Genomic DNA, 26,462 nt, shown 5'->3' with positions numbered 1-26,462 from the left:
AAGCGATATAAACAGCGACGAAGGGATGGGAATTCCATCATAAGTCACAAATCTCATATATAATCTCTCTCTCTATCTATATGTATCTCTATATATCTCTATCTCTATATATATATCTTTTTGAATATATCTAACTCCTGGCCTGACCAAAACTAATTAGGTGTAGGTCGCATTGTTCATGGACGCCAAAGTAATCTTATGTGGAACCATGGCACCCATATCCTTTATACCTTTGTCGACCGTACTCACTGCTCGTGGTGGGTTTGGCCATCGATGTAGGGGGCTCTCCGAAACGTACACCGAGAGATGTTGGTGGACAAAGGCATCGGGTATATAAAGAAGTCACTGCTTGACCCCTTTGTTCTTGTAGCCAAAGCGGTCTGGCTGCGTCTTGACCCTCCCCATAGACAGTACAGGCCTGTGTATGGAAAGGATGGTGACATATCGATGGCGGTGTATGGCTACCGTAAAATCAGCTGGCTTCTGAAAGTTTTATTGATTTGTTAATTACTTCTATTTAAAAATCTCCACTCTTCCAGTACTTATCAGCTGCTGTATGTCCTGCAGGAAGTGATAGCACGGTGTCAGACTGGAATGAATCTCTCTGCTGCCACCTCTGTCCAGAGCAGCAGCAAATCCCCATAGAAAATCTCTCCTTCTCTGGACAGTTCCTGACATGGACAGAGGTGGCAGCAGAGAGCACTGTGTCACACTTGAAAGAATACACCACTTCCTGCAGGACATACAGCAGCTGATAAGTACTGGAAGACTGGAGATTTTTAAAACGTAGTAAATTACCAATCTATATAACTTTCTGACACCGGTTGATTTGAAAGAAAAAAAAAATTCACAGTTCGGGAGCCACTGAGTGACAGGTCACCTGGACCACACTGGTCACTTAAATGAAGAGACAGAAGTGAGAGTCGTTTTTCAGCCACTATGTATGGATTCACCCCAGCACACCTGTCACTAAAACTAACTTTTCACAGGTCATCAGACACGTCAAAAGTTATCGATCAGAGCGGCTCTCACTGCTGACCCCCACTGTGATCAGGAGGTATAGCCTGGGAAAGACTGCAGCGGCACTATCCACTCCCTGGCTGGCAGCTCAGAATGTCAAAAGTTCCCATAGAGTTTCATTAGAAATTCTGACAGACTGCCCTGCCTGACGGGGATTGCATGGCACAGTCACAATCTTTAATGGGGTGTTTAAACAGAAAGATTTATTGAAGCCAAAGCCAGGAATGGATTTGTAAAGATGAGAAATCTCAGTCTTTCCTTTAGGACCTGTTCTCTGTTTATAGTCTGTTCCTGGCTTTAATCAGATAAATCAGTCTGTGTAAACGCACCATAAGTCGGCACTATCTGTAATACCACACACAACCTAGGGTCAGGGGTGGTGCTGTTTTTGCAAAAAAAAAGTAGCTGTGGGTTAATTTAGGTAGAGCTAAAGTTCAAACATTGAGGCGCACGCCCTAGTCATATCCAAATACACTTGTGCACCAGGGACCAGAGCTCTGATGCAGATTTTGTTCAACTAACTGGACAAAAGACGTAGTCAGCATGGATTTTTTCAGTCTGCCAGAAATCTAGTCAAATGACGGACATCAAGCAGAAACCATAAGGACCGGATTAAAAAGTCAAAGGAATCCGGTTTCCCTAATTCTGCGGCCAGGAAAGCAGAACAAAGCAAATGTGAACTTAGACTAAGGGATCAGATCAGGTAGCAGGAAATGTGTAGATTATAAAAATAGATTATAAAAAATAAATAATAAATTATAATATAAATATATAATATTATATATATATATATATATATATATATATATATATATATATATATATATATATATATACACACACACACACACACACACACACACTACATTAAAATATAATTGCTATGTATGTATATATGACGAAGTGTTGACAAGTTGCTCCTGATACCATAACGGTGCGTCTAGAGGAGACCCCATCCACCACACGGTTATCCCAGCCTCCTCCGGCCAAATAAAACGGGAACCAGGGCTGAACAATAATCATATTACACACTGCACTAAAATGGAAACAGAAGTGTTCCAGCCCCACAACACATCAAATAAGAGTCATGGCAGCTTCATTCCAGGCCTGCAGCCCTTCTCCTAACACACCAGGCACAGCACACCAGGCACAGCACACTTACTTTTACACACGTCTTCTTGGGAGCAGCCATGGGGAGGAGATGTCAGATCCAAAACAGCAGAAGACTAAATCTGACCAGGGTCCCAGACCTCCCCTCCCAGGCTTCACCTACAAACACACTTCCCCGCAGCAGTAAGGAGTCATGTTTCAGAAACATCCACTTTAAGTGTGAATCCTAGGCCGCTACTACTGTGCAGGGTTCATGGCTCCTTACAGTGAGCTGCACATACAGCCGCTCTATAGACAAGTGCAGCCCTCATAAATACAGCTGACAGGCTCTTAAGGACGCGGCGGACAAGCCAGTGCCTGGAGTTTAAAGGACTTGTGTGATGACTGTAATGACCCTGGGAGGATCAGACTATGTGCACTTCTGAGGACTTCCCTTAGCTAATCCACCCCGACTCATGTATTTCAGTGGCCTCTCTATTACAGGGGACAATCGTGAGAATTATCGCTATAGTGTTCAAACTTAAATGATAATCGTTTCGTGTAAATACAGGCAACGATCAAACGACCAACGAGAAATCGTTCGTTGGTCCAGATACAAATATAATCCTTTGCTGTAATTCTGCATTGGTTCACGAATCGTTGGTGATTTTCCACATTGTGCCTTCATTCGTTGGGATCAGATGGAGTAAACGATTATCGCAACGATCATAATTAACGACTATCATTCTGACAGTTTAAGGTTAACGATAAACGATCCTGTTTGCGATCGTTAAAAATCTAATAGGACCCTAAGAAGCAGTGTACAATAGGAATGTGAGAGAGAGGAGGCGTGCAGGGCTCCCATAGAGTGACATGGAGGCTGGCGACATTCCGCCACTTTTGCTCCATGTGCACGGGGCCTTCAGGTACATTACACAACACGATTATCAGCCATACTTGGCCAATTACCAGCTGACGGATCGCTGGTTTACAGCAGGAATCAAAATCCCAATACTAATAGCGACAGTCTGCTGGCCGTCACTCCATGGGATAGGAGCTGCCATCTCCTATAGCGGCTCCCTGCACTCACTGTCGGTGTAATAGCACTGACAGCCAGCGGGAATGAGGAGCAAGCGAGCTCTGACCTTACAGGCTGGCGCTCACTTGCCCCTCCAGATCAGGCCGTGTAATAGGGCCCCTGGGAAGGTACCATGAATCTGTGTATTGTTTTCTGGGTCTGTTTTTACATTGTGTTTTGTATCTTTTTAAAGTTAAAATAAAGACAGTTATCAAAAGGATAAGACAGCGAGCAGAGAAGATGGGGTTTGGGGGTGTCTATAGATGCCATATGCTTTCTTATTGTGGCACTGTTCGGGTGGATCATGCTTACAGAGGGGTTATCCCCATTTCCCCAGCATAGGCCATAAATAGAAGATCGGTGGGTTCTGACTCCCAGCTGTTTGAAGGGTCCGGGGCCCTGTCGCCTCTATTGTTTACTCCATATATATGTACACTAGTAATGGGACAATGTACTGCTGTGTTGTCCTATTCAGGGTTATAAATAGTACAGCTTCTCTCTTGCAAAAATAGTGCCACCCCTCTCCTCAGGTTGTGTGTGGCATTACAATTCAGCTCCATTCACTTCAATGGAACTGACCTACAGAGTCCACACCTAAAACAGAGGACAGGAGGAGAGTTAATCTGGAAGAAAGCGGCCCTGTTCTTATAAGCCTGGATAATACCTTGCACCATCGCTGACAGTATAATGTCGCAGGTACGAGAAGTGGTAAATAATGGAGAGCGAGCAGTGGAGCCCCTCTAAAGAGTTGACCAGTAAGGACCACGCTCTTTTACCAACTAAATTACATTCTCTAGAATTCTACATTTTCAGTAGCATGTGGATAAGATATAGTGACCCCAATATGTGGGTCCCCAATACTTCAGGCAAAAATATAGTAAAGGAAAATGTGATGGAAGGAAACGGAAACATTGCTGAACCATGAACGTGATTATTTAGCCTGATTCTTCCCATATTCAAACCAGGCGTGATCCGAGCCCGATCCATCCAGCTGCACATACGGCAGAGAGAGTCCGCACAGTCCTAGATATCAACCATAAAGACGGTGACAGGATGGATACACACTTATTACTGACTATTACGCTGGTAATATATGAGACCAATAAACAAGACGCTAAACAACAAGATTCCATTGGTTGGAATCTGTCCATGTCATGTCCCAGTCATGTAACCAAACCATTAATAGGTCACAGAGACCACACAAGCGATCAGACCCCCAGTGATGGCTGAAAGGAGGAGGGTGAAGCGCTCGCTGTACTGGACAAGATCTATGGAGTTATAGTGGAGCCTGCCTAGAGATCTAGGGGTGAAGAGCCCAGCCATGTGCATCTCCCTGCTCCGTGTAGTGATCAGTGCACAGACCAGCCAAAAGTTTTTTTTATTAAGCAACAATAACGCTTTAAAAGTAGTGCACAGGATCCATTACACCAGGGGTGGGGAACCTTGGCTCTCCAGCTAAAGCAGAGATGGGGAACCTTGGCCCTCCAGCTATTGCAAAACTACAATTCCCATCATGCCTGGGCAGCCAAAGTAAAGCTTCCCCATCCCTGAGCTTTAGTTTTGGCTGTCCAGCCATGATGGGAGTTGTAGTTTTGCCACAGCTGGAGAGCCAAAGTCCCCTACCCCTGCATTATTCCTACACGGAGGATGGAGTACCGCTCCAGCCACTGCCATGTGGAGCTCCGGTCACTCAGCCTCAGAGAGATAATTGGTTCTCAGTCTGGTCACCATAGATGCCATTTCAGGACATATTTTTCTAACCTTGGGCACAAACAGCTGAGAGAAGAGGAATGAGTTTGAAAAGGGGGGGGGGGGGGGGGGGGGGGGGGGGGGGGGGGGGGGGGGGGGGGGGGGGGGGGGGGGGGGGAAATAGCCTATAAGAAGACATTACCAAAAACCTAAAAAAAAATATATAAGCGCTGCCAGAGACATCGTAGAAGTAGTGAGAGTCCACCCTGTCTTCTCTGTTTCTATGTGGCTGCAAATGACCCGGACAAGGCCCCCCCCCCCCCATGAGACATTATTCCCAATAGTCACAAATTGTTACAATTGTATATCTGGAGGTTATATTACAAGGTCCCACATCACTGTCCCTGCGCTGACTATAACCATTACAAGGCTAAACTGTGGTGCCAGGCTGCAGAGTTATTCATACAGTCCTTCAATGATGTTATTCGTCAACTACACAACCCATTACACAAGGGGATGTGAAGTGAACAGATGATCTTTAATGGGGTACTCCGCCATTTCCTCCCCCCCCCCTTTTAAATCAACTGGTTTAAAAAGATTTGTAGATCGCTTAAGCCTATCTCGCACATAGGAAAAATCAGTAAACGACTGTTTACATAGAACAATCAGCGAATTTTTTGCGAACAACGATTTAAGAACCTGTTAAAAGATCAAAATGAACGATTTCTCGCTCGTCGTTCGCTGCGTTTACACGTACGATTATTGTTCAAATTCAATCGTTATCGTGCAAATTCGCACGATAATCGTTCCGTGTAAACCCAGCATAAGGGTGCGTTTATACAAAGATTTATCTGACAGATTTTGGAAGCCAAAGCCAGGAATGGATTTGAAAAGAGGATAGATCCCAGTCTTTCCTTTATGACCTGATCCCTGTTTATAGTCTGTTCCTGGTTTTGGCTTCAAAGATCTGTCAGATAAATCTGTCTGTGTAAACGCACAATAAGGCTGGGTTCACACTACGTATATTTCAGTCAGTATTGTGGTCCTCATATTACAACCAAAACCAGGAGTGGATTAAAAAACACAGAAAGGATCTGTTCACACAATGTTGAAATTGAGTGGATGGCCGCCATATAATGGCAAATATTTGCTGTTATTTTAAAACAAAGGCTGTTGTTTATTGTTATATGACGGCCATCCACTCAATTTCACCATTGTGTGAACAGATCCTTTCTGTGTTTTTAATCCACTCCTGGTTTTGGTTGCAATATGAGGACCACAATACTGACTGAAATATACGTAGTGTGAACCCAGCCTAATGGTGCGTTTACACAGAGAGATTTATCTGACAGATTTTGGAAAGACAGATTCCTCCTCTTGTCAAATCCATTCCTGGCTTTGGCTTCCAAAATCTGTCAGATAAATCTCTCTGTGTAAACGCACCATAACAAGCATTTGCTTATTCAGCGACCAACAAGTACCATCCTGTTCCCCAATAGGGACCCTTCTTCTTGGCTCAACCAATAAGCTTTCAGGTGAAGGCAAAATTTAAAAGGGGTTATCCAGCGCTACAAAAACATGGCCACTTTTCCCCCACTTGTCTCCAGATTGGGTGGGGTTTGGAACTCTGTTCCATTGAAGTAAATGGAGCTTAATTGCAAACCGCACCTGAACTGGAGACAAGAAACGAGGAAAAGTGGCCATGTTTTTGTAGCGCTGGATAACCCGTTTAGACACCTTCCTCAATGCCAACATTGTACAAAGTCAAAGTGCCGGCCTATTGTTTCCTCGCTAATAAAACGACATACTAGTTTTAACCTTTTGTTGGAGGAACACTGATCTTAGATAACAGAGCAGATACATGTCAGCTATTTGTACTATGGCGTTCTTCTCGCTGACTATAACTTATGGATGAAAGGTATAATTGTGAGGCATTGTAAAAGGTCAGCGCAGCAGTCTGACAGTCCCCGCCATGTCTGGAGGCGCTCCGCTTTCATGTCTATTTTTCTGAGATGCACATCTGCAATCCATTGTGCTGAAGTCCAGCAGTATGCGGGGTTACAGGATATTCCGGCAGAACTCTCCCACCGTGCAGAAGCGAGACACCGATACGGGACGTTTCATGGTATAATACTATGGGGCTCAGGGTAGTGAGAAGCAAACCCTCACCCCGAGACGCTGCTCGATTGTAGATTCGATTTCTTATCGTTGAGGGATCTTCGCTGGTGGTCCGAGGCGGCTGCCGGAACAAAGCGAACATGCTAGATTAATCTACAAAAGCTCCGGGTGTAAGATAACGGATTAACGTGTAAAATGGGCGAGACACAAGGGCAAAGACTGCATCTTGGGCGTCTGTATCACATTAATACCCAACACTTAAAAGGACTGCAAGGGTAAAAGTAACACGGCACTGGATTCTCAGCAAATCGCTGTAAAAATTTCCATGACAAAGTTGGTGTGTGGCGCGGATGACCTATAGCGTATCAGTCCCTGCTGGTGACAGCACGTGGGTGATTTGTTGCAGATGTTCCAAATTTCCTTCACTGCTGGAATGCTAAACGGCAAGGACCATGTAGATCACCCAAGGGTTAGAATTATAATTAAATTAAACAGTCTGTTCTGTTTCCTTCATTACTCTTCCTGTTGTATACACTAGCTGGGAATTCAGTCAACTATCTCCTACACTGACTAAAGCACCTTCCATTTGAAAGAGGATTTCGACTTAGAATCTGAAACACACCGCCCCCCTAAACCACTTGTACCTTCGGATAGCTGCTTTTAATCCAAGATCTGTCCTAGGGTCCATTCGGCAGGTGATGCAGTTATTGTCCTAAAAAACAACTTTTAAACTTGCAGCCCCGTGCCCAACTGGCATGGCCTAGAGTGTCTGTGCATTTGGGATAGGGGACAAGTTAGTTTTAAGTGAGAGCGGCCCTCATTCTGTTTGATGGGACCCCTTGTGCTAAACATACAAGAAATAGTGACCTCTGACCTTTGTGCTATACAGTAATAGTCTCCGACCCGGTATATCGTAAAACAACTTCAACACATCACACTCATCATTCTGTCACCTTTCCTGAGGTACGTGACAGTGACAGCCGACGAAAGGAATGTACCGTATATATGATTAGCGACCGGCCTGCTGCAAACATCACATATACACGGCCCTCCCGTCATAGGAGACAGAACAATTTTTTTTTTAATGCAAGTAATGGAAAAAAAAAAAAAAAAAAAAAAAAAAAAAAAAAAAACACACACACACACACACACAACACAGAGGGGGGGGGGGGAATAAAAAAAAAAAAAGAAAAAAAGAAAACCTATTCATTTCCCATAGTGAATATGAAAAATATAAACAGAGGTTTTGCACAATATCAAATTCAAAGTGTATGAATTTCTGATCATAGAAGCTCAGTTATGACATGAAAGGACAGCTACACCCTAATCCCACCCAGCGGCAATACTGACACTAATGCTACGTTTACACAGACAGATTTATCTGACAGAATTTGGAAGGCAATCCCCGGAATGGATTTGAAAGAGGGAGAAACCTCAGTCTTTCCTTTATGACCCGTTTCCTGTTTATGGTCTGTTCCTGGCTTTGGCATCAAAAATCTGACAGATATGGTGCGTTTACACAGGCAGATTTAAGGCTATGTTCACACTACGTATATGTCAGTCAGTATTGTGGTCCTCATATTGCAACCAAAACCAGGAGTGGATTGAAAACACAGAAAGGATCTGTTCACACAATGTTGAAATTGAGTGGATGGCCGTCATTTAATGGCAAATATTTGCTGTTATTTTAAAACAACGGCCGTTGTATTGAAATAATGGGCGTTATATGGCGGCCATCCACTCTATTTCACCATTGTGTGAACAGATCCTTTCTGTGTTTTTAATCCACTCCTGGTTTTGGTTGCAATATGAGGACCACAATACTGACTGAAATATACGTAGTGTGAACCCAGCCTTAGGGTCCATTTACACAGAAAGATTATCTGCCAAAGATTTGAAGCCAAAGCCAGGAACAGACTATAAACAGATCAGGTCATAAAGGAAAGCCTGAGACTTCTCTTTTTAAATACATTCCTGGCTTTGGCTTCAAATCTTTGTCAAATAATATTTCTGTGTAAATGGACCCTAAGAGGGGGCAATTTGTGGAAGTTTAAAAGGGAACGTCCAAGAACCTGCAGAGGAGAGAACTGCAGCACCTAAAGGACTAATATATATATATATATATATATATATATATATATATATATATATATAGTTTATTTTTTATTTATATTTTTTTATTACTGGTTTGCACTCAGCATGGGATTTTGCTTGCTCTTGCTGTATTTACATGTGACTCCTAAGGGCAATGAAAAATAAAAAAATTTTGGAGTATGAAATCTGCTGAAGTGGTGAAAATTTAATCAGGACAGAAATGGGACGGACAGGAGCGTAGTTCCTGCTCATTGTTCTCATAACTAACGTCTATTAAATCTGTCATCCGACATGTTAATCCACAATCTGGCTGTATTAGTCTCCAGCACGGATCTGGTGAGTAGTTCAGCACGAGCCGCTCTCAAGACTGGTACTTTTCTAATCGAATAAACTAACCAAATTCTGCCAAGGCGTCCATCCTATGAATCACTGAGAGGTGAGAGGTTTCCATATTACACCACACCATAGTCTCCGATGATGACATCACAGGGTTAACAAGCACTCCGCACTTTTATTTAATTATGAGCCACTCGCCTCCTCATTTATAGAGCTGTAAATCCAATCCACCAAAATAGCAGGTCACCTCCGTCACCTCTTACAGGGTATAAACACGTGTAGGAGGGAGAGCCGGACGTGACCACACCGCGGGGACATTTATTACATATAATGAAGCAAGATGTACTGCATAGGATTACCTAAACGGGATTATAGCATGGTTCTATCCTGAGAGTCCGCACATCACGTCTAACACGTACAAAGGACCCATCACTGTCATTTTAAAGGGGTAGTTTATGTTCACAAAAAGAGCTTATACTTCAAATCAACTGGTCCCAGCAAGTGTCAGATATTTCTAATTTACTTCTACTAAAATAATCTTGTCTTCATGTACTTATCAGCTGCTGTATGTCCTGCAGGAAGTGGTGTATTCTTTCCAGTCTGACACAGTGCTCTCTGCTGCCACCTCTGTCCCATGTCAGGAACTGTCCAGAGCAGGAGAGATTTTCTATGGGGATTTGCTGCTGCTCTGGACAGTTCCTGACATGGACAGAGGTGGCAGCAGAGAGCACTGTGTCAGACTGGAGAGAATACACCACTTCCTGCAGGACATACAGCAGCTGATAAGAACTGAAAGTCTGCAGATTTAATAGAAGTAAATAAAAAAATCTTTGCCACTTTCTTACACCAGATGGTTTGAAAGGAAAAAAAACCTTTTAGCTGGAGTTCCCCTTTAAACCTACATATTGGCATGTTCATATCCTAACCTCCACCCATATGAGTGCTGTTTGCCTTCACCTCTGATCATGTCAGGAACTGTCCAGAGCAGCAGCAAATCCCCATTAAAACAAAAAAAAAAAACACTGCAGCTATCCAGACTAGAAAGAATACACCACTTCCTGCAGAGCATAGAGCAGCTGATAAGTACTGAAAGATTTGAGTTTTTTAATAGAAGTAAATTACAAATCTCTGACACCAGTTGATTTGAAAGAAAACTTTTTTTTGCTGAACTACCCCTTTAAGGCCTCAGACTATGATCACAAACTGTACGTTTTGAAAAAGATTGTTTTTACCTGTTAAAAAAAATCTTCAACATGAGATAAAATGCCAAAGCCTGTCCCTTTAAGAGGGCTCCTAAAGACTTGCTGAGCCATGTGCTGGGCAGGGAGAGCTGTGTGCATTATGCATGGCTCCTTAGTTACCTGTCAGCACTGTGCGGCCTCTGGAGAGTAAGTGCTGGAAGCTCTGCCTGGTAACTCCGCGCCGATACTTCTCACACTATGGTGACTAATGTAACGAGGAGACGGGACCTGCAACCACCGAGGGGAAGCATCTATAGAAAGTCTATGCAGATCCCAGGGATCCGGAACATTCTATTAATATAGGGTTTGGGTCATATTTTCAGAGAAGCAGGGGTAAGTAACCACGGCTCTACAGCTGCTGCAAAACTACAACTCCCATCATGCTTGGACAGCCAAAGCTTTAGCTTTGGCTGTCCGGGCATGATGGGAGTTGTAGTTTTGCAACAACTGGAGGATCGAAGGTTCCCTATCCCTGTGCTAGAGACCTTAGACGCATGGGGTGTGAGCGGCTTAATGACCATTTGCGGCTTGGCACCAGCACGGGCCTATGGCTCCAATAAAGAACTGTAGGGGCCCGGCACTCTGCAGAACAGGTTCTGGCCAAACACCATATGTAAGCTTACGTAACCTTCCTATATTGGGGTCATTAGGGACAGCAAACACCTTCTATACAGAGGAGGGAACCACCAAACTAGTGGTCTTCTATATATATTAAAAAAAAAAAAAAAAAAGGTCTTGGACATGAGCTGTGCATACTCTAGTACAATGTACAGATTTCAAAGGTGGCGCTGGGTACTGTAACAAAAGTGCCACTCCAGCAACCCACAAAGGCAAGAAGAATTAATCTTATTGATAGTATGAGTCCAAAACTGCCAATTTACACTATAGCGTCTGGAGGCCAGAAAGCTTAGGGCTGCAGAAAGACATGTGCGGAGACGGGGACATGGAGCAAACGATACAGAGGTGTTAGCTGATGCAAAGTTATAAAATAGGATTTTCCTTCTAAGCTCAAGAGCAGGAATAACCAGGCTGAGCAAAAGTATGCACGCCTTCTCTTTCCCTTCACTAACTCAGCATTTCGTCTATGGCTAGCAGTTATAACCAAGCTGAGCTGCAGCATGCACGCCTTCTCCTTCCCTTCACTAACTAAGCATAGCGTCTATGGCTAGATGTAATAACCGGGCTGAGCTGCGGCATGCACGCCCTTCTTCCCTACACTGCAGATCAGCATGGCATCTACGGCTAGCTGTAATAACACAGTACAGAACCCATTACACAAGACAATTATCAGCCTACTCAAATCGCCCTATGATCTATGCCAGAAAGTGTTGCACAAAAGATCCAGGTATTATTCTTCAGGCCTGGTGACATGACTGATCGAGCCAAGATCAGCCCTCGCTTACAGAGAGCCTTGGGCAATATAATAGGGCCTTCACTCTTAAAGGGGTTGTCCGGCGATAAAAAATTATTCACAGAATAACACACATTACAAAGTTATACAACTTTGTAATGTATGTTATGTCTGTGAATGGCCCCCTTCCCCGTGTCCCACCACCCCCACCCGTGTACCCGGAAGTGTGGTGCGCTATACATTACCTGTCGCGTGCCGACCACGGTCTCCGATCGTCAGCAGTGACGTCTTCTTCGGGAGCTTGGCGGATCTTCCCGAGTGCCGGCCGCCCTCTGCAGCGTCATCCGAAGCTCAGCCGCGATTGGCTGAGCATAACTGTGCTCAGCCAATCGCGGCTGAGCAGCTGATGACGTGGCCGCGTCATCAGCCGCTCAGCCGCGATTGGCTGAGCACAGTTATGCTCAGCCAATCGCGGCTGAGCTTCGGATGACGCTGCAGAGGGTGGCCGGCACTCGGGAAGATCCGCCAAGCTCCCGAAGAAGACGTCACCGCTGAGGATCGGAGACCGTGGACGACACGACATGCGGTGAGTATAATGCACCACACTTCCGGGTCTAGCGTGGGTGGGGGGAAACACGGGGAAGGGGGCCATTCACAGACATAACATACATTACAAAGTTGTATAACTTTGTAATGTGTGTTATTCTGTGAATAATTTTTTATCGCCGGACAACCCCTTTAATGGGGTACTCCAGCAAAAAGATTTTTCTTTCAAATCAGAAGTTTTCTATGGGGATTTGCTGCTGCTCTGGACAGTTCCTGACATGGACAGAGGCGGCAGCAGAGAGCACTGTGTCAGACTGGAGAGAATACATCACCACAGCTGATAAGTACTGGAAGACTGGAGATTTTTTAATAGAAGTAAATTACAAATCTATATAAACTTTCTGACACCAGTTGATTTGAAAGAATTTTTTTTTTGCTGAAGGACCCAGTTAAACTTATACCGTGGCATGCCCATACCCTAACCGTGGCATGCCCATACCCTAACCGTGGCATGCCCATACCCTAACCGTGGCATGCCCATACCCTAACCGTGGCATGCCCATACCCTAACCGTGGCATGCCCATACCCTAACCGTGGCATGCCCATACCCTAACCTCCACCCATAGGACACCCAGTATGACATAATAAACCAGCATGCCAGCAAATATACAAACATAATTATTATAAAAGACTGCAACGTAGGAGGCTAAGAAAGAAAGGCCAATCGTATCGGTCTCTTAAAGAGTCAAATAATAAATGTAAGCGTGCTGTGAGCCATGATAAGGGGGGGGGGGGGGGGGGGGGGGTCACCCTTATAAAACATTATCCCTTATAACCAGTGGGATCCGCTTTTGCAGAGTGTTTACGCAGGTCCTGGAACGCCTGGAGATGGAGCTGCCAGGACGCGGACAGTATTTATTCTAGAGCTCAGATGTGAGGAGAGAACGCGTCGGCCTCTTATCTGACACAGCGCTTGGCTTTTATCTGTAACTTGCCCTTAGTGGGGAGTCCTCCGCTTAAAAGGGGCTCATTGCTCATATAAAGAACGTTGTTAGAGGCCATGTGCACCTGCTCCAGTCATCCTTAGCTTACTATATGCCTGACCGAGCGTCCCTGTGTGCTCAATAGGAAGAAAGGGTATGAAAGACGCCCCTTTCCCATCTGCAGGTCTGATCGGTGGTGACCCAACCACAAGGACCCCCAGACACCATAAGAATGGGGGCAGTCAGACATACACATTAGCACTCTAGTCTATCTTACCCAGCCCATAGAATTGAATGAAGCAGCAGCACATATGTACAAATACAGCTGTACTCAACACAGTCCCCCGCTGTCATCTGTGGCTGTGATTGTGGTTGGACCACCCACCAGATCACCACACAATTCCTGATGATGCCGGGAGCTCTGAACTCCGATCCGTAGCACATCTTCCATATTTGTGGACCATGCACAGAACGTGTACTAAAGCCCCTATTAAATGGGGCAAGCAAGTGGCGACCCGTCGGGTCAGTACTCCCTCACTACGGGCGCTATTACACATGACGGCAGTTAATGGGTAAGAGCCGGAGGGTGGTTGCTAGATTGTCCAGGCAGCCCATAGAAGATAGCAGTAGTCTCCTATTACACGGAGCGACTGCAGCATATTGTTGCCGTTTCAACATGTTGAAAGACAAGGTTCAGCAGACATCAAGCATGTCGGCTGATCGTTGTTTTCTACTCTTTTCTTACACGAGACGATGATTGTCCGTAATGGCCGATAATCACTACGTGTAACAGGGCCATAAGAGAGAAACTGCTGGTTTCTGGCAACCACCACTAGGGGGAACCTGTGAGCAAACTGTATACTGTTTTATTATAAATTTCAATGTATACCTAGTATGCAGAACGGCCCAACGAGGTACCTGCCAGATCATATCCCTTACAGCTATCACTGTGTAGAGACATTAGAATAGAGAAGGTCCAAATGTTACCATCACTTTTGCATACATCAGAGACATAGTTTTTATTTAAAGGATGTATAACACACACACACACAGGGAGCGTTCAAGCTCTCATAGCTACCAAACTCTCTGGCTATTCTTCTCATCTAATAAACCTAGATAAGACTGTTTAAAGACGTTTGTACAATAAAAGGAACCATCCAGCGAGGTAGAAGACAACGGGCAGCATTTTCCTAGCAGGCATAGCAACATATATACATACTCATTTATAGGTGTTTGTATACACCCGAGTGCTTCCTGCCTGTTCGGGAATAGATAGACGCCGTGCACAGGAACCAGGCGGCTGTTCAGAAAAAAGGACCGCGCCACCGTCATCCCCGCACTGGTCTGTTTATGTAAAAAACAAAAAAGAGCAGTGTACCTAGTGGTAAATTCGCTTAAAACGCCCATCAGAGACAACACTATCAGTCCTCTTATAGAGTATGTATGGCTTCCTTTTGTTTTCCCTTCAGTAAACATGAGGCAGCCATCTTGCCCAAGCTGGTTTTAAAGAGAATGTTTCACTTCGTTACCTAATTTTTTTTTTTTTTTTTTTGCATCACCTGGTTGGCACCTATGTGTAGATCCTGGTGGTGTCATCTATTTTTGTAAATTGCCACCTGGGTCCTGCCACCAGCACCGGTTTTGTGACATGTAAATAGGGCCGCTCTATGTGCTGGAGACGGGCCTGGCGTCCCCCAGTACACCAATACCCCCTCTCCTCTGTGACGCAGCCAGACCGGATTCTGAAAGAGGCGCACCACCGAGGAGAGGGGTACTGGAGGCCCCGGGCACGTCACCAGTGCATACAGCACCCTATTTGCATGTCACAACACGGTGGGAACCAGAGGACTATTTGAAAAGTGCACCACGCCACAGACAAGGTAAAAAAAAAATTTTTTTAGAAAGCAGTGGTACATTTGCTTTCACAGCATTTAGAGCTATGCTTTACAGCAAGCCCCATGGACATGGACACAATAGTCTTGAGCAGACCCTATAACATGAATGGGAGAGCTTTCTAGGTACGCTCTGTGACCTGCGCAGAGGTCAAGGCACACAGGAGTGAAGACAATGAGCTCTGATCATCTGTGAATGGCTTATCCCAATTACACAAGGATAAGAAGACTAGTGGAAAGTGATCTCTACAGAACAGGAAAAGGTCGGCTCACTACTACTCCTAACGGTCAGAGTGAAAACATCCAGGAGAGGTTTTCTATGGGGATTTGCTGCTGCTCTGGACAGTTCCTGGCATAGACAGTGGTGGCAGCAGAGAGCACTGTGTCAGACTGGAGAGAATACACCCCTTCTTGCAGGACATACAGCAGCTGATAAGTACTGGACGACAATATATATATATTATATAAATTATATATATATACACACACACACACACACACACACACACAATCATTAACAATTCACCAATAAAAAGGCCATCTACAGCTTTTTCTTTGCAGTCTGTTGTCCTGTAAACCATCTACAGCTCAGTCTCTGGGGGCTCCACAGAAGTAGAGCCTCATCCTTTCACCAAGTAAGTGTGAAGATGTCAGCAAGACCTTCGGGGCAGAGCTCTGAACATCCCGGGATAGAAACGCTGAAGAGGCCATTCTCCCCCGACAGATGTGCAAATCTCATTGGCCCTGCGGAGGAATTCATCATGGACCACAATGGGGAAGGATTTCACTGCCGCCTTCTTAAAGGGACATCATCATTTTTAAAAAAATAAATAAATAAACCAGTGACACACAGAATTCCTATCGTCCCATGGACAGAACTCCCTGACGAAGAGGAGTTTGTTACGTCATCGCCTTTAATTGAAGACAGCTGAACGCCGGGAGAGACGGAATCACTTGAATTTAATATGCGAAAGTCACGATGAATTTCATCAGCTTTGTATGGAGGGAACTCGGATGAGGACTTTAAAAGGAGAAAGATCTTCACTCTAAAAACAGGGGTAGGGAAGCTTGGTGCTCCGCCTGTTGCAAAACTACAACTCCCATCATGCTTGGGGAGCTAACGCTTTGGCTGTGCAGGCATGATGGGAGTTGTAGTTTTGCAACAGCTGAAGAGCCAAGCTTCCCTACCCCTGCACTAGAATATTACCATGTTGATGCGGATTAAACTGCAGCAGATTGGGATCTATATAGTAGAAGAAGTTCACTGCGATCTGATAAAGCGCAGCTAGTTGGAGGGAAGCACTCAAACATGCTCTTCTCTCTGCAGCAATGAGCAGGGGTCTACACACCCAGAAATCTTCTGACACAGCTACCTCACAAGTTAAAATTTTTTAAAAGGACAGTAGCACTTGAATCTGTAGACAAGGCAAATGTGGCATCACGTGCTGCTGGATACATAAAGAACATCTACTTTCTTGCAAAAATAAAGTAGCGCCACCCCTTTCATCAGAAAAAGTTAATCGCCGCACTACCCCTTTAAATGGGACAGGTTTGCAAAAAAAAAAAATATATATATATATATATATATATATTATATATATATAATATAATAATAATAATAATAATAATTTCTCCCAAATGGAGAACAGGAGAGGTGCTGCTTCTGAAAGGAAGCAGAGATGTTTTTTTATGCTTGGAAAATCCCTTCGAAAAGGGCTTGTTCACCAAAAATGTTTTTTTTTTTCATATCAATTGGTGCAAGAAGGTGACAGATTTGTAAGTTACTTCTATTAAAAATAAATAAATAAATAAATCTGCAGTCTTACAGTACTTATCAGCTGCTGAATGTCCTGAGGAAGTGGTGTATTCTCTCCAGTCTGACACAGTGCTCTCTGCTGCCACCTCTGTCCACAGCAGCAGCAACTCCCCATAGAAACCCTCTCTTGCTCTTGACAGTTCCTGACATGGACAGAGGTGGCAGCAGAGAGCACTGTGTCAGACTGGAGACTTCCTGCAGGACATGCAGCAGCTGATAAGTACTGTAGGACTGGAGATTTTTTTAATAGAAGTAAATTAGAAATCTGCGGCACTTTCTGGCACCAGTTGATTTGAAAGAATTTCTCTCTATCTTGGCTCACAAAGGGATTTCCAAGCAGGGGGCCTCCCTCTAAGACGTCCATATGCCCAAATAGAGCCAATGTTTCTGGGCATGGTGAGCGGTGACACATCTGACGGCTTCTGTATATATCTATTCTAGGGGGGGAAGCTATTCTTATATAACGTATGACTCTATATTGGCACGGCTACAGAGCTCCCATAGCGAGTCACAGGCAGCGGCAGTGACTGCCGGGGCCGCCCGAGGTGTAAGCACGTACGGCTATGTACACGCTCTCTGCGCTATATTCACTCCCATCACACCGCTTATTTAATGGCGTGTAAAGTGACCTGAAATGAACCGTAGTGAAGCGCTGAATGAGCAACTGTACTGCCTGAAAGTGAGAGATGCTGAAAAGAAACTAGTGTAAGGAGCAGCTGTATACAAGTACATATCCACACTGGGACCGTGCTATCATGTGACTTACATTATATAACCACTGACCGGCTGATGTTATACACACAGGAACTACACTCCATAGTCAGCGACCACCCCTTACACAGCACACTATAGCAGGGTAAGCTACCTTAGCTCTCTAGGTGTAGCTAAACTACAACTCCCATCATGCCCGGACAGCCAAAGCCAAAGCTTTGGCTGTACGAGCATGATGGGAGTTATAGTTTTTTGACAGCTGGAGCGCCAAGGTTCCCTACCCCTGCACTACAGTATATAGTAACCTTATAGAGATAGTTTTAGACTATATCAGTCATCCAGTGTAAATGGTCACGGTCATTCAGGCAACTTCCCTCCGTGTGATCCCGAACATATCTATAAATCACATAAAGTGTCACCGTTGTTTCATTTTTATTTATTTTTTTGCAGAAATCAATAGTACAGGCGATTTTAAGAAACTTTGTAATTGGGTTTATTAGCCGAAAAATGCATTTTTATCATGAAAAAGCGGTTTGAAGCTCTCCCCCCTGTCTTCATGGTTCTCTATGGAGAGGGGAGGGGAGGAGGGAGAAGAGGCACCAAAACAGGACAACAAAGAGTTAATTTTCAGCTACATCACCGGCTATCTCCTCTAGCTAATCCTTTGTTCTTTGCTGGCGACTAATCTCCCTCCTCCCCCCTCCATAGATTACACAGGGCTCGACTGATGTAAAAGTCGAGATTTCTGATAATGAGCAGTGAATGAGAGGAGGGGGGGAGTTGGGGAGAGTCTTTTTGAATGCATATAATGGCATATTTGCCTAATAAACCCACTTACAAAGTTTCTTAAAATCACTTGTGCTATTGATTTCTGCAAAAAAAAAAAAAAAAAAAAAAAAAAAAAAAAAAAAAGACTGACACATTAAATTTACCAAAAAAATTACTCTCAACTCCCAGGGTGGGGAAAAAAAACAAAAAAAACATACCTCTAAAAAGTGTTGGCCACTAGGGGTCTCACTTCTTTGATGTTTACCATCTGTTAGAAGAAATCTGTCTTTAGTAATAGACAGATCAGGACAAAACACAGAAAGTTGTCAAACACAAACATTTTAAGAGTTCCGTTCAACGCTACCTGAAATCAGAGCCGTTCTGCCTCCTGCTGATGATACACAGCATTCCTAGAAAGGTAAATCAATGCTTCCCTCCCATCTCTGACCACTCAAAGCTCAGGGCAGCTTCCCCATGTGTAACTAGCAGTGTACAGACTGTTGTATATCCACATTGCTGCAGTGCAATCTCCCCCTCCTAACCCCCTTTTAGCTTCTCCCTATCTACAGTACTGTACAAATCATTCAAGCATTTTCACTAGCACTACCACATGGCATAGCAGAGAGGAGCGTGTACTGCGATTGGCCCAAATAGTCAGGGACACTAACAGCTCAGCGCTAGTCCTGTCCCTTGAAGTGGAGAGAATATAAGATGGTCGTGCACCATGGAAGGGACTGTCACAGCAGTGACAGAAGTGAGAGGGTTAATCTAGCAAAACCTACGTCCTGACAATACTAGACGCCAAGTGGTCATCTGGTGGATCGGACCCTTTTGGACTCTCATCAGGCGAGCAGGGGACCAGCTATAGGAGAGGAGCCGCTTCAACCGCACTATACAGATGGCTCATTGACGTCTATGACTGCCAGCTACCCGCTGCTGCTGTCTTCTCCTGCCGATACACCAAGCTGCTGTTTACTGATCATTCCCTCTCCACATAGAGGAGACTGGTAGCTATGCTGGTGCGGCGAGGACGGGCAGATGTCTCCTCCACAGTGGATGTCTGGGAGGCTTCTGTCCATCTATGTGCAGCTCCGAGCAACAACAAATGCTTCTCTGCAGATACCGGCCGAAAGAACAATATGCGAGAAGGGAGACGAGACCCTACGGGTGGGAGACGAGACCCTACGGGTGGGAGACGAGACCCTACGGGTGGGACACGAGACCCTACGGGTGGGACACGAGACCCTACGGGTGGGACACCAGACCCTACGGATGGGACACCAGACCCTACGGGTGGGACACCAGACCCTACGGGTGGGACACGAGACCCTACGGGTGGGACACGAGACCCTACGGGTGGGACACGAGACCCTACGGGTGGGACACGAGACCCTACGGGTGGGACACGAGACCCTACGGGTGGGACACGAGACCCTACGGGTGGGACACGAGACCCTACGGGTGGGACACGAGACCCTACGGATGGGTACGTTGGAAAATTTTTGATTTAAAAAAATATATATAACTAAAAAATTTTAAGAATATCAAATTCTCAAGCAATCCAGCCCCATTCATTTACCGATGACTAATGGGGGTTCGCATCACATTTTTTTCCCTTGCAATCGGGGTAATATGGCAGCTTTGAGAGAGAGAGAGAGAGGAGCATGCGCAAGTCCCATCAATCGACATTGGATTACAGGTGACTGAATGAATTACGCACACCTCTAGTTACCGTCTCCATGTCAGGCCCCCATTGTGCTTCATGTCTGTGTCGCACAAGGACCTTCCCCCCCCCCCACAGCTTCTGGTTGGCCAAACAAGAAGGTCCTTGTACAATGCAGACAGAAGGAAGTGCAGTGCAGCAGCCGCAGCCCAGCGTGGCCCCTGGGTAGTAGTGCGTATGCATTGTTGTTGTTTTTTTTCTATTTAACTTTGTCCTAAACACATTTAAAAAAAACACACTTCTCAAAACTTCCCTTTAAGTTGTTCCGATTCAAACTGGTTCATGCTCCTTCATTGACCTGTTAAAGGGGTACTCTCATCTCAACTAATAGAGTTATACTTGAAGGATTAGTGACATTACATATTTTTGCACATACTATCATTCACTTTCCATCCCATTGTTAACATCTCGTCGTCTTGGTTACTGACCACTGCTCTGCTCTAAAAGCAGTGGCCTGGTTGGGAAGTATAGCTATAATGAAGATGTATAAAGATGTAGGGGGAGATTTATCGACCATGGTGTAAAGTAGAATTGGCTCAGTCGCCCCTAGCAACCAATCAGATTCCACCTTTCTTTCCTCACAGACTCTTTGGAAAATGAAAGGTGGAATCTGATTGGTTGCTAGGGGCGACTGGGCCAGTTTCACTGTACACCATGTTAAATCTCCCCCATAGTGTGTGATATATATATTATATATATATATACACACGCTGTATAATATATAGTAATATGTATACGCTATCTATATACATACACACACCAGCCAGACCGCTGCTTTTAGAGCAGAGTGGTGGTTGGTAACCTGTACATTCAGTCATATAATATCTGTTCCCTATAAAGCTAGGCAAAAAACAATACAGCTATTATGACGGTACACATACTATAGTCCTGACCGTCCGGCCTGTGATTTGCCTTTCAGGACTCTGGGAAAGCTGGGTGGCTAGAAGCAGCAGCTACATCAAGAACCAATCCAAGAAAGTCAATGAGCGATTGTATATACTACCATATAATATAATATACATCCCCACCTCATATTTTTTTCCTCTATTCCCGGGATGATATAGTTATTTTTATTCTACTTTTTTTCCGTGGATTTTCTGAGACATCAACATTTGCTATTTATACCGGATGACAATACGTCAACTGTTAGTGAAACCCGTCGGCTCCTTCTAGAATGGAAACTTATCCGTACTAATTCTACTATGGTTCACGTAATACCGATAAAAACGAGTATACGAACAGCGATGCCACAAAGCGAGACTTACCTTGCTGCCGATGTCTTCCTTCCTGGCCCCGGGCTTGTGTCTCCGCAGCTTTATAGAAGGGGAGCGCAGCAGGTTCTTCAGCCGACTGGTGATGGTGCTTCCGGCTTCCACCGCAGCCATAGCTCAGGGGGTAAAAACAAACAAGTCTTCTTTAATAAAAAAATAAGTTAGAATAAAAAGTGCCCGTTCCTTCCATCCAGGAGACAGTCAGTCCAGCTGCACTGTCCCATAGTGCGGAGGGCACAGCGCCACCATGCCCGTCAGCAGCCGATGCCAGGGGGACTTCCCATTGTTACAGAGGGGAGGATGGGCTGGGTGGAGGAATCGCTGGCAGATCCTTCACACAGGCGACCTGAAATAACAGAGAGAGCAGCAGGGGTTAGGAGAGCGCGGAGGATACGGCACTGGCGGGCAGGGAGGATACGGCAGCGGCGGGCAGGGGTTGCTGTATACACCGAGCTTTACGACCCACGTGACTAATGCAACAATTATACATAGTAATTGAATGCAGTAAATAACCGACAGACAGGTGCACAATGCAGCGCTGGGCGGAACGCGGCAACTAGTCACAATGCAGCAAGTCAACTAACACCTTAAAGGGGAAGTCCAGCAAAAACCCATCTCAGATACATACAGTGATAACTAATCAGATATAGGGGATTTAAAGGGGTAGTTCACTACATTTTTTCTTTCAAACCAACTAGTGGCAGAGATTTAGTAATTTACTTCTATTAAAAAAAAAAAAAAACTCTGGTCTTCCAGTACTTATCAGCTGCTGTATGTCCTGCAGGAAGTTGTGTATTCTCTCCAGCCTGACGCAGTGTTCTCTGCTGCCACCTCTGTCCGTGTCAGGAACTGTCCAGAGCAGGAGAGGTTTTCTATGGGGATTTGCTGCTGCTCTGGACAGTTCCTGCCATGGACAGGGGTGGCAGCAGAGAGCACTGTAACTGACTGCAGAGAATACATCACTTTCTGCAGGACATACAGCTGCTGATAAGTACTGAAAGACTGGAGAATTTTTAAAAAAGATAAAATTATAAATCTATATAACTTTTTGAAACCTGCTGATGTGAAAGAAAATGTTTTCCGTCGGAGTTCCCCTTTAAGCAGACAGATTATTATTTCTGGGAAAAGTACAATGACAGAACAGTCAGAGCACCGTCAGGAGCAGTCATCCAGCTTTTCCATAATCCTGAATGACAACCTACCTAGTTATTTATGGCCGGCATACACGCTCGGTTACATATATCATTAGTGAGCGACCTGCCGATGAGATGACTATAAGGAAAGCAGCTTATTACAAAGCTGTCATGGGATGCTCCAGGCTGGGAAGGAAGTTTATAGTAGTGGGCATGCTCAGTCATAAGTAATATACGCTATAACATCTACTCTCTAGCTGTTGCAAAACTACAACTCCCATCATGCCTGGACAGCCTTCGGCTGTCCAGGCATGATGGGATTTGGAGTTTTGCAACAGCTGAACCCGTGTTATAGAGTATATTATTTATGACCGAGCATGCCCACTACTATAAACTTCCTTCCCAGCCTGGAGCATCCCATGACAGTACTATAGTAACTTGAGTCTGTAAAGAGACGATAAAGCTGAAAGTGATCCGCTGCTCCCCGTATCACCCAGTCCTACATTGTCTGAGTAACGTGACCTCGGACATCCCCGACAATAAGATCGCCGTCTCATCTGTCACTCGCTTAGGATCCCGGTAAATACTGAATATTAAGCAGATCAGCATCCTGCTCCCCCCCCCCCCCCTTTGTTCTCCAGTGACACGTAACCTATTGACTGGACACAATGCGGCAGCCCTGACCCCGGCGTGCAGAGAGCACGTGTACACAGAGTCAAGGCAAAGTGTGTGTGTGCACAGCAAACACTATACATTAACCCAATAGATGCTGCAGGGATATACAAATATGTGTGCACAGCCAACCCTATAGATGCTGCAGGGATATACAGATATGTGTGCACAGCAAACACTATACATTAACCCTATACATGCTGCAGGGATATACAGATGTGTGTGCACAGCAAGCACTATACATTAACCCTATACATGCTGCAGGGATATACAGATGTGTGTGCACAGCAAACACTATAGATGCTGCAGGGATATACAGATATGTGTGCACAGCAAGCACTATACATTAACCCTATAGATGATACAGGGATATACAAATGTGTGTACATCAAGCACTATACATTAACCCTATAGACGCTGCAGGGATATACAGATGTGTGCACAGCCAACCCTATACATGCTGCAGAGATATACAGATGTGTGCACAGCAAGCACTATACATTAACCCTATAGATGCTACAGGGATATACAGATACTGTATGTGTGCATAGCAAACACTATAGATGCTGCAGGGAAATACAGATGTGTGTACAGAAAATACTATACATTAAACCTATACATACTGCAGGGATATACAGATGTGTGTACAGCAAGCACTATACATTAACCCTATAGATGCTGCAGGGATATACGTGTACAGTAAATACTATACATTAACCCTATAGATGCTGCAGGGATATACAGATATCATGTTCGCTGGTGAACCATAAACACCAGCATGCCCAACAAGATTGCGGAAAATATCCCCCGAAAATATTATGCAGCAGGGGTGGGCAACTTGCCTATCCCAGCCTATAGGAAATGCTCTGTAGGTTTGCTGCGTGTATTCCCCTGATGCGTACTAAACCACGTGCCCATAAACACGGTGTGAACTCGCCTTTATGACAAAGCAGCGCAGCGATGCAATATAGTTATTAAAGGAAAGTTCCAGACTTAAATCCATTTATCACCTATACACCAGGGAGGCGATGATGGATTGGTAGGGGCCCCACTGATCTCAGCAAATAAGGGCAAGCCTAGTAAGAGGAACTCCGGAGTGTTTTACTGAAGAAACTGAATACAGTGGGGTCTTAGCACCTATAGAACAGGGGTATCAAACTCTTAGGCCTCCAGCTGTGGCAAAACTACAATTCCCATCATGCCTGGACAGCCTTTGGCTGTCCAGGCATGATGAGAATTGTAGTTCTGCAACAGCTGGAGGGCCGAGGGTTCCCCATACTGACGGGTTTCTGATAAACATCATTAAAAGAAGCTTCCGGATGTTATATGAGAGCCACACAAATCTCCTCCATATCTACAAGCCTTTAATTTCACCTTTAAGTGATGTTTTTGGGGTCAGTATCAGTGTTTTTTTCCCACCACAGATCTCTAGAGGATGAAAAAAAAAAAAAAATGCTTCCATTGAAAATCCTTCTCTCACATGATCAATGAATCACATGACTTGTAATGAGAAGAACACAGGTGAAAAAAAAAAAAAAAACCTCTAAACTACAGTTTTATGGCCGGGTTCACACTGTGCTTCAGTATATTTAATTTTAACATCTTTAACGTACAAAAAAAACAAAAAAAAAACACGGTCAGTCCTATATGGTTATCTTTCTTCAGTTGTATCCCTCTAAATCCAAGTCATGCGCTTCGAGGATTTCTATTGAAGGATGTTAAAAAATAAAATATAAATATAATAAAAATAAATGAAAAATTAATAAAATGTAATAAAAAAATATTAAAAATATATATAAATACATATAATAAAAGTAAAATATATATATATTTAGGAGTAATAAAACGACCGTTTTGGAGCACTTTAGGGGGTACCGAGGCAACGCGGCCTCAAAGAGATGCCAAAAAGTGAGCCACAGCCTCCAGCGGGTTATAAGACTACAACTCCCAGCATGCCTGGATGGATAACTAGCCTATAAAGGAGCAATAGGCCAACAGAGGAATCCCATCACATGTCTATGTAAACAGGACAGTCCCTTTAAATAATTTAAGGGGTAAATTAAAAACAAACTCTTCCAGTCTCCTATATAAGGGTGACAACAATAGCAGCTCTGTGTCTCGTATGCATTCCTATGGATGCGTCTATCAGGCAGAAGCCGCAGCGTCTAACCGCAGCCTAAGGGGAAGGAGAAGGCAGTTGGCATCCATACACACAGTGCACACACGTTATAAGCGGTTATAAGCCGCAGACAGGGCGCTATTACCGCTGAGGTGAACAATACAGCGCAGTGTCAGCTCCTATGTCCACAGCCCCGGGCACAGACGGGCACAGACGGGCACACATCCCCCCCACCTCATGTCAGCCGCTGTTCACACAGGTGTAAGCCGCCCCGTTACCGCACACATCCCGCTCCATGTGCCGCACACTCACCCAGCTCCGGCTCCCAGCCTGCCCAGCCGCTGATTGATTCCCAGTCTCAGTCTCCAGTCTGCAGTTAGGAAGGAGGGAGCTGCGGACTACGGAAGCCGCACAGGACAAACTTGTATTTATACGCTGAGATTGTAACGGCGGCGGCGGCGGCCAGACACAATGACGGCGGGCAGGGGAGCGAGGCTGTGCCAGAGGGACGGGGAGGACTGTGTGCCCCCCAATAATACAGACATAGGGGGAGGAAGGACTGTGTGCCCCCCAATAATACAGACATAGGGGGAAGAAAGACCATGTGCCCCCCAACAATACAGACATAGGGGGAGGAAGGACCATGTGCCCCCCAATAATACAGACATAGGGGGAAGAAGGACCATGTGCCCCCCAACAATACAGACATAGGGGGAGGAAGGACTGTGTGCCCCCCAACAATACAGACATAGGGGGAAGAAGGACCATGTGCCCCCCAACAATACAGACATAGGGGGAGGGAGGACTGTGT

At 44.9% G+C, this 26,462-nt stretch overlaps 1 protein-coding gene across 4 annotated transcripts in view; it reads right to left on the bottom strand.

The window, feature by feature from the left end:
• The window catches only part of MAPKBP1 (mitogen-activated protein kinase binding protein 1), a 96,220-nt gene extending 70,100 nt beyond the window's left edge, over positions 1–26,120 (bottom strand). For 2 of the 4 annotated variants that reach the window (XM_069950975.1, XM_069950980.1), the window contains exons 1-2: positions 25,964–26,120; positions 21,722–22,073 (exon numbers count right to left, since the gene is read on the bottom strand). In XM_069950975.1, coding sequence (XP_069807076.1) covers positions 21,722–21,841 — 120 coding nt within the window. In that variant the 5' untranslated portion in view covers positions 21,842–22,073; positions 25,964–26,120. Of the gene's footprint in view, positions 1–2,182; positions 2,228–21,721; positions 22,074–25,796; positions 25,853–25,963 lie in introns of those variants that run through there. The other 2 variants (XM_069950977.1, XM_069950979.1) reach the window with 2 other exon arrangements.
• Between the last annotated feature and the right edge of the window lie 342 nt (positions 26,121–26,462).

The sequence above is a fragment of the Dendropsophus ebraccatus genome, chromosome 13 (assembly GCF_027789765.1).
Source record: "Dendropsophus ebraccatus isolate aDenEbr1 chromosome 13, aDenEbr1.pat, whole genome shotgun sequence".
NCBI lineage: Eukaryota > Metazoa > Chordata > Amphibia > Anura > Hylidae > Dendropsophus > Dendropsophus ebraccatus.
This window is presented reverse-complemented; position numbering and strand designations above follow the sequence as displayed.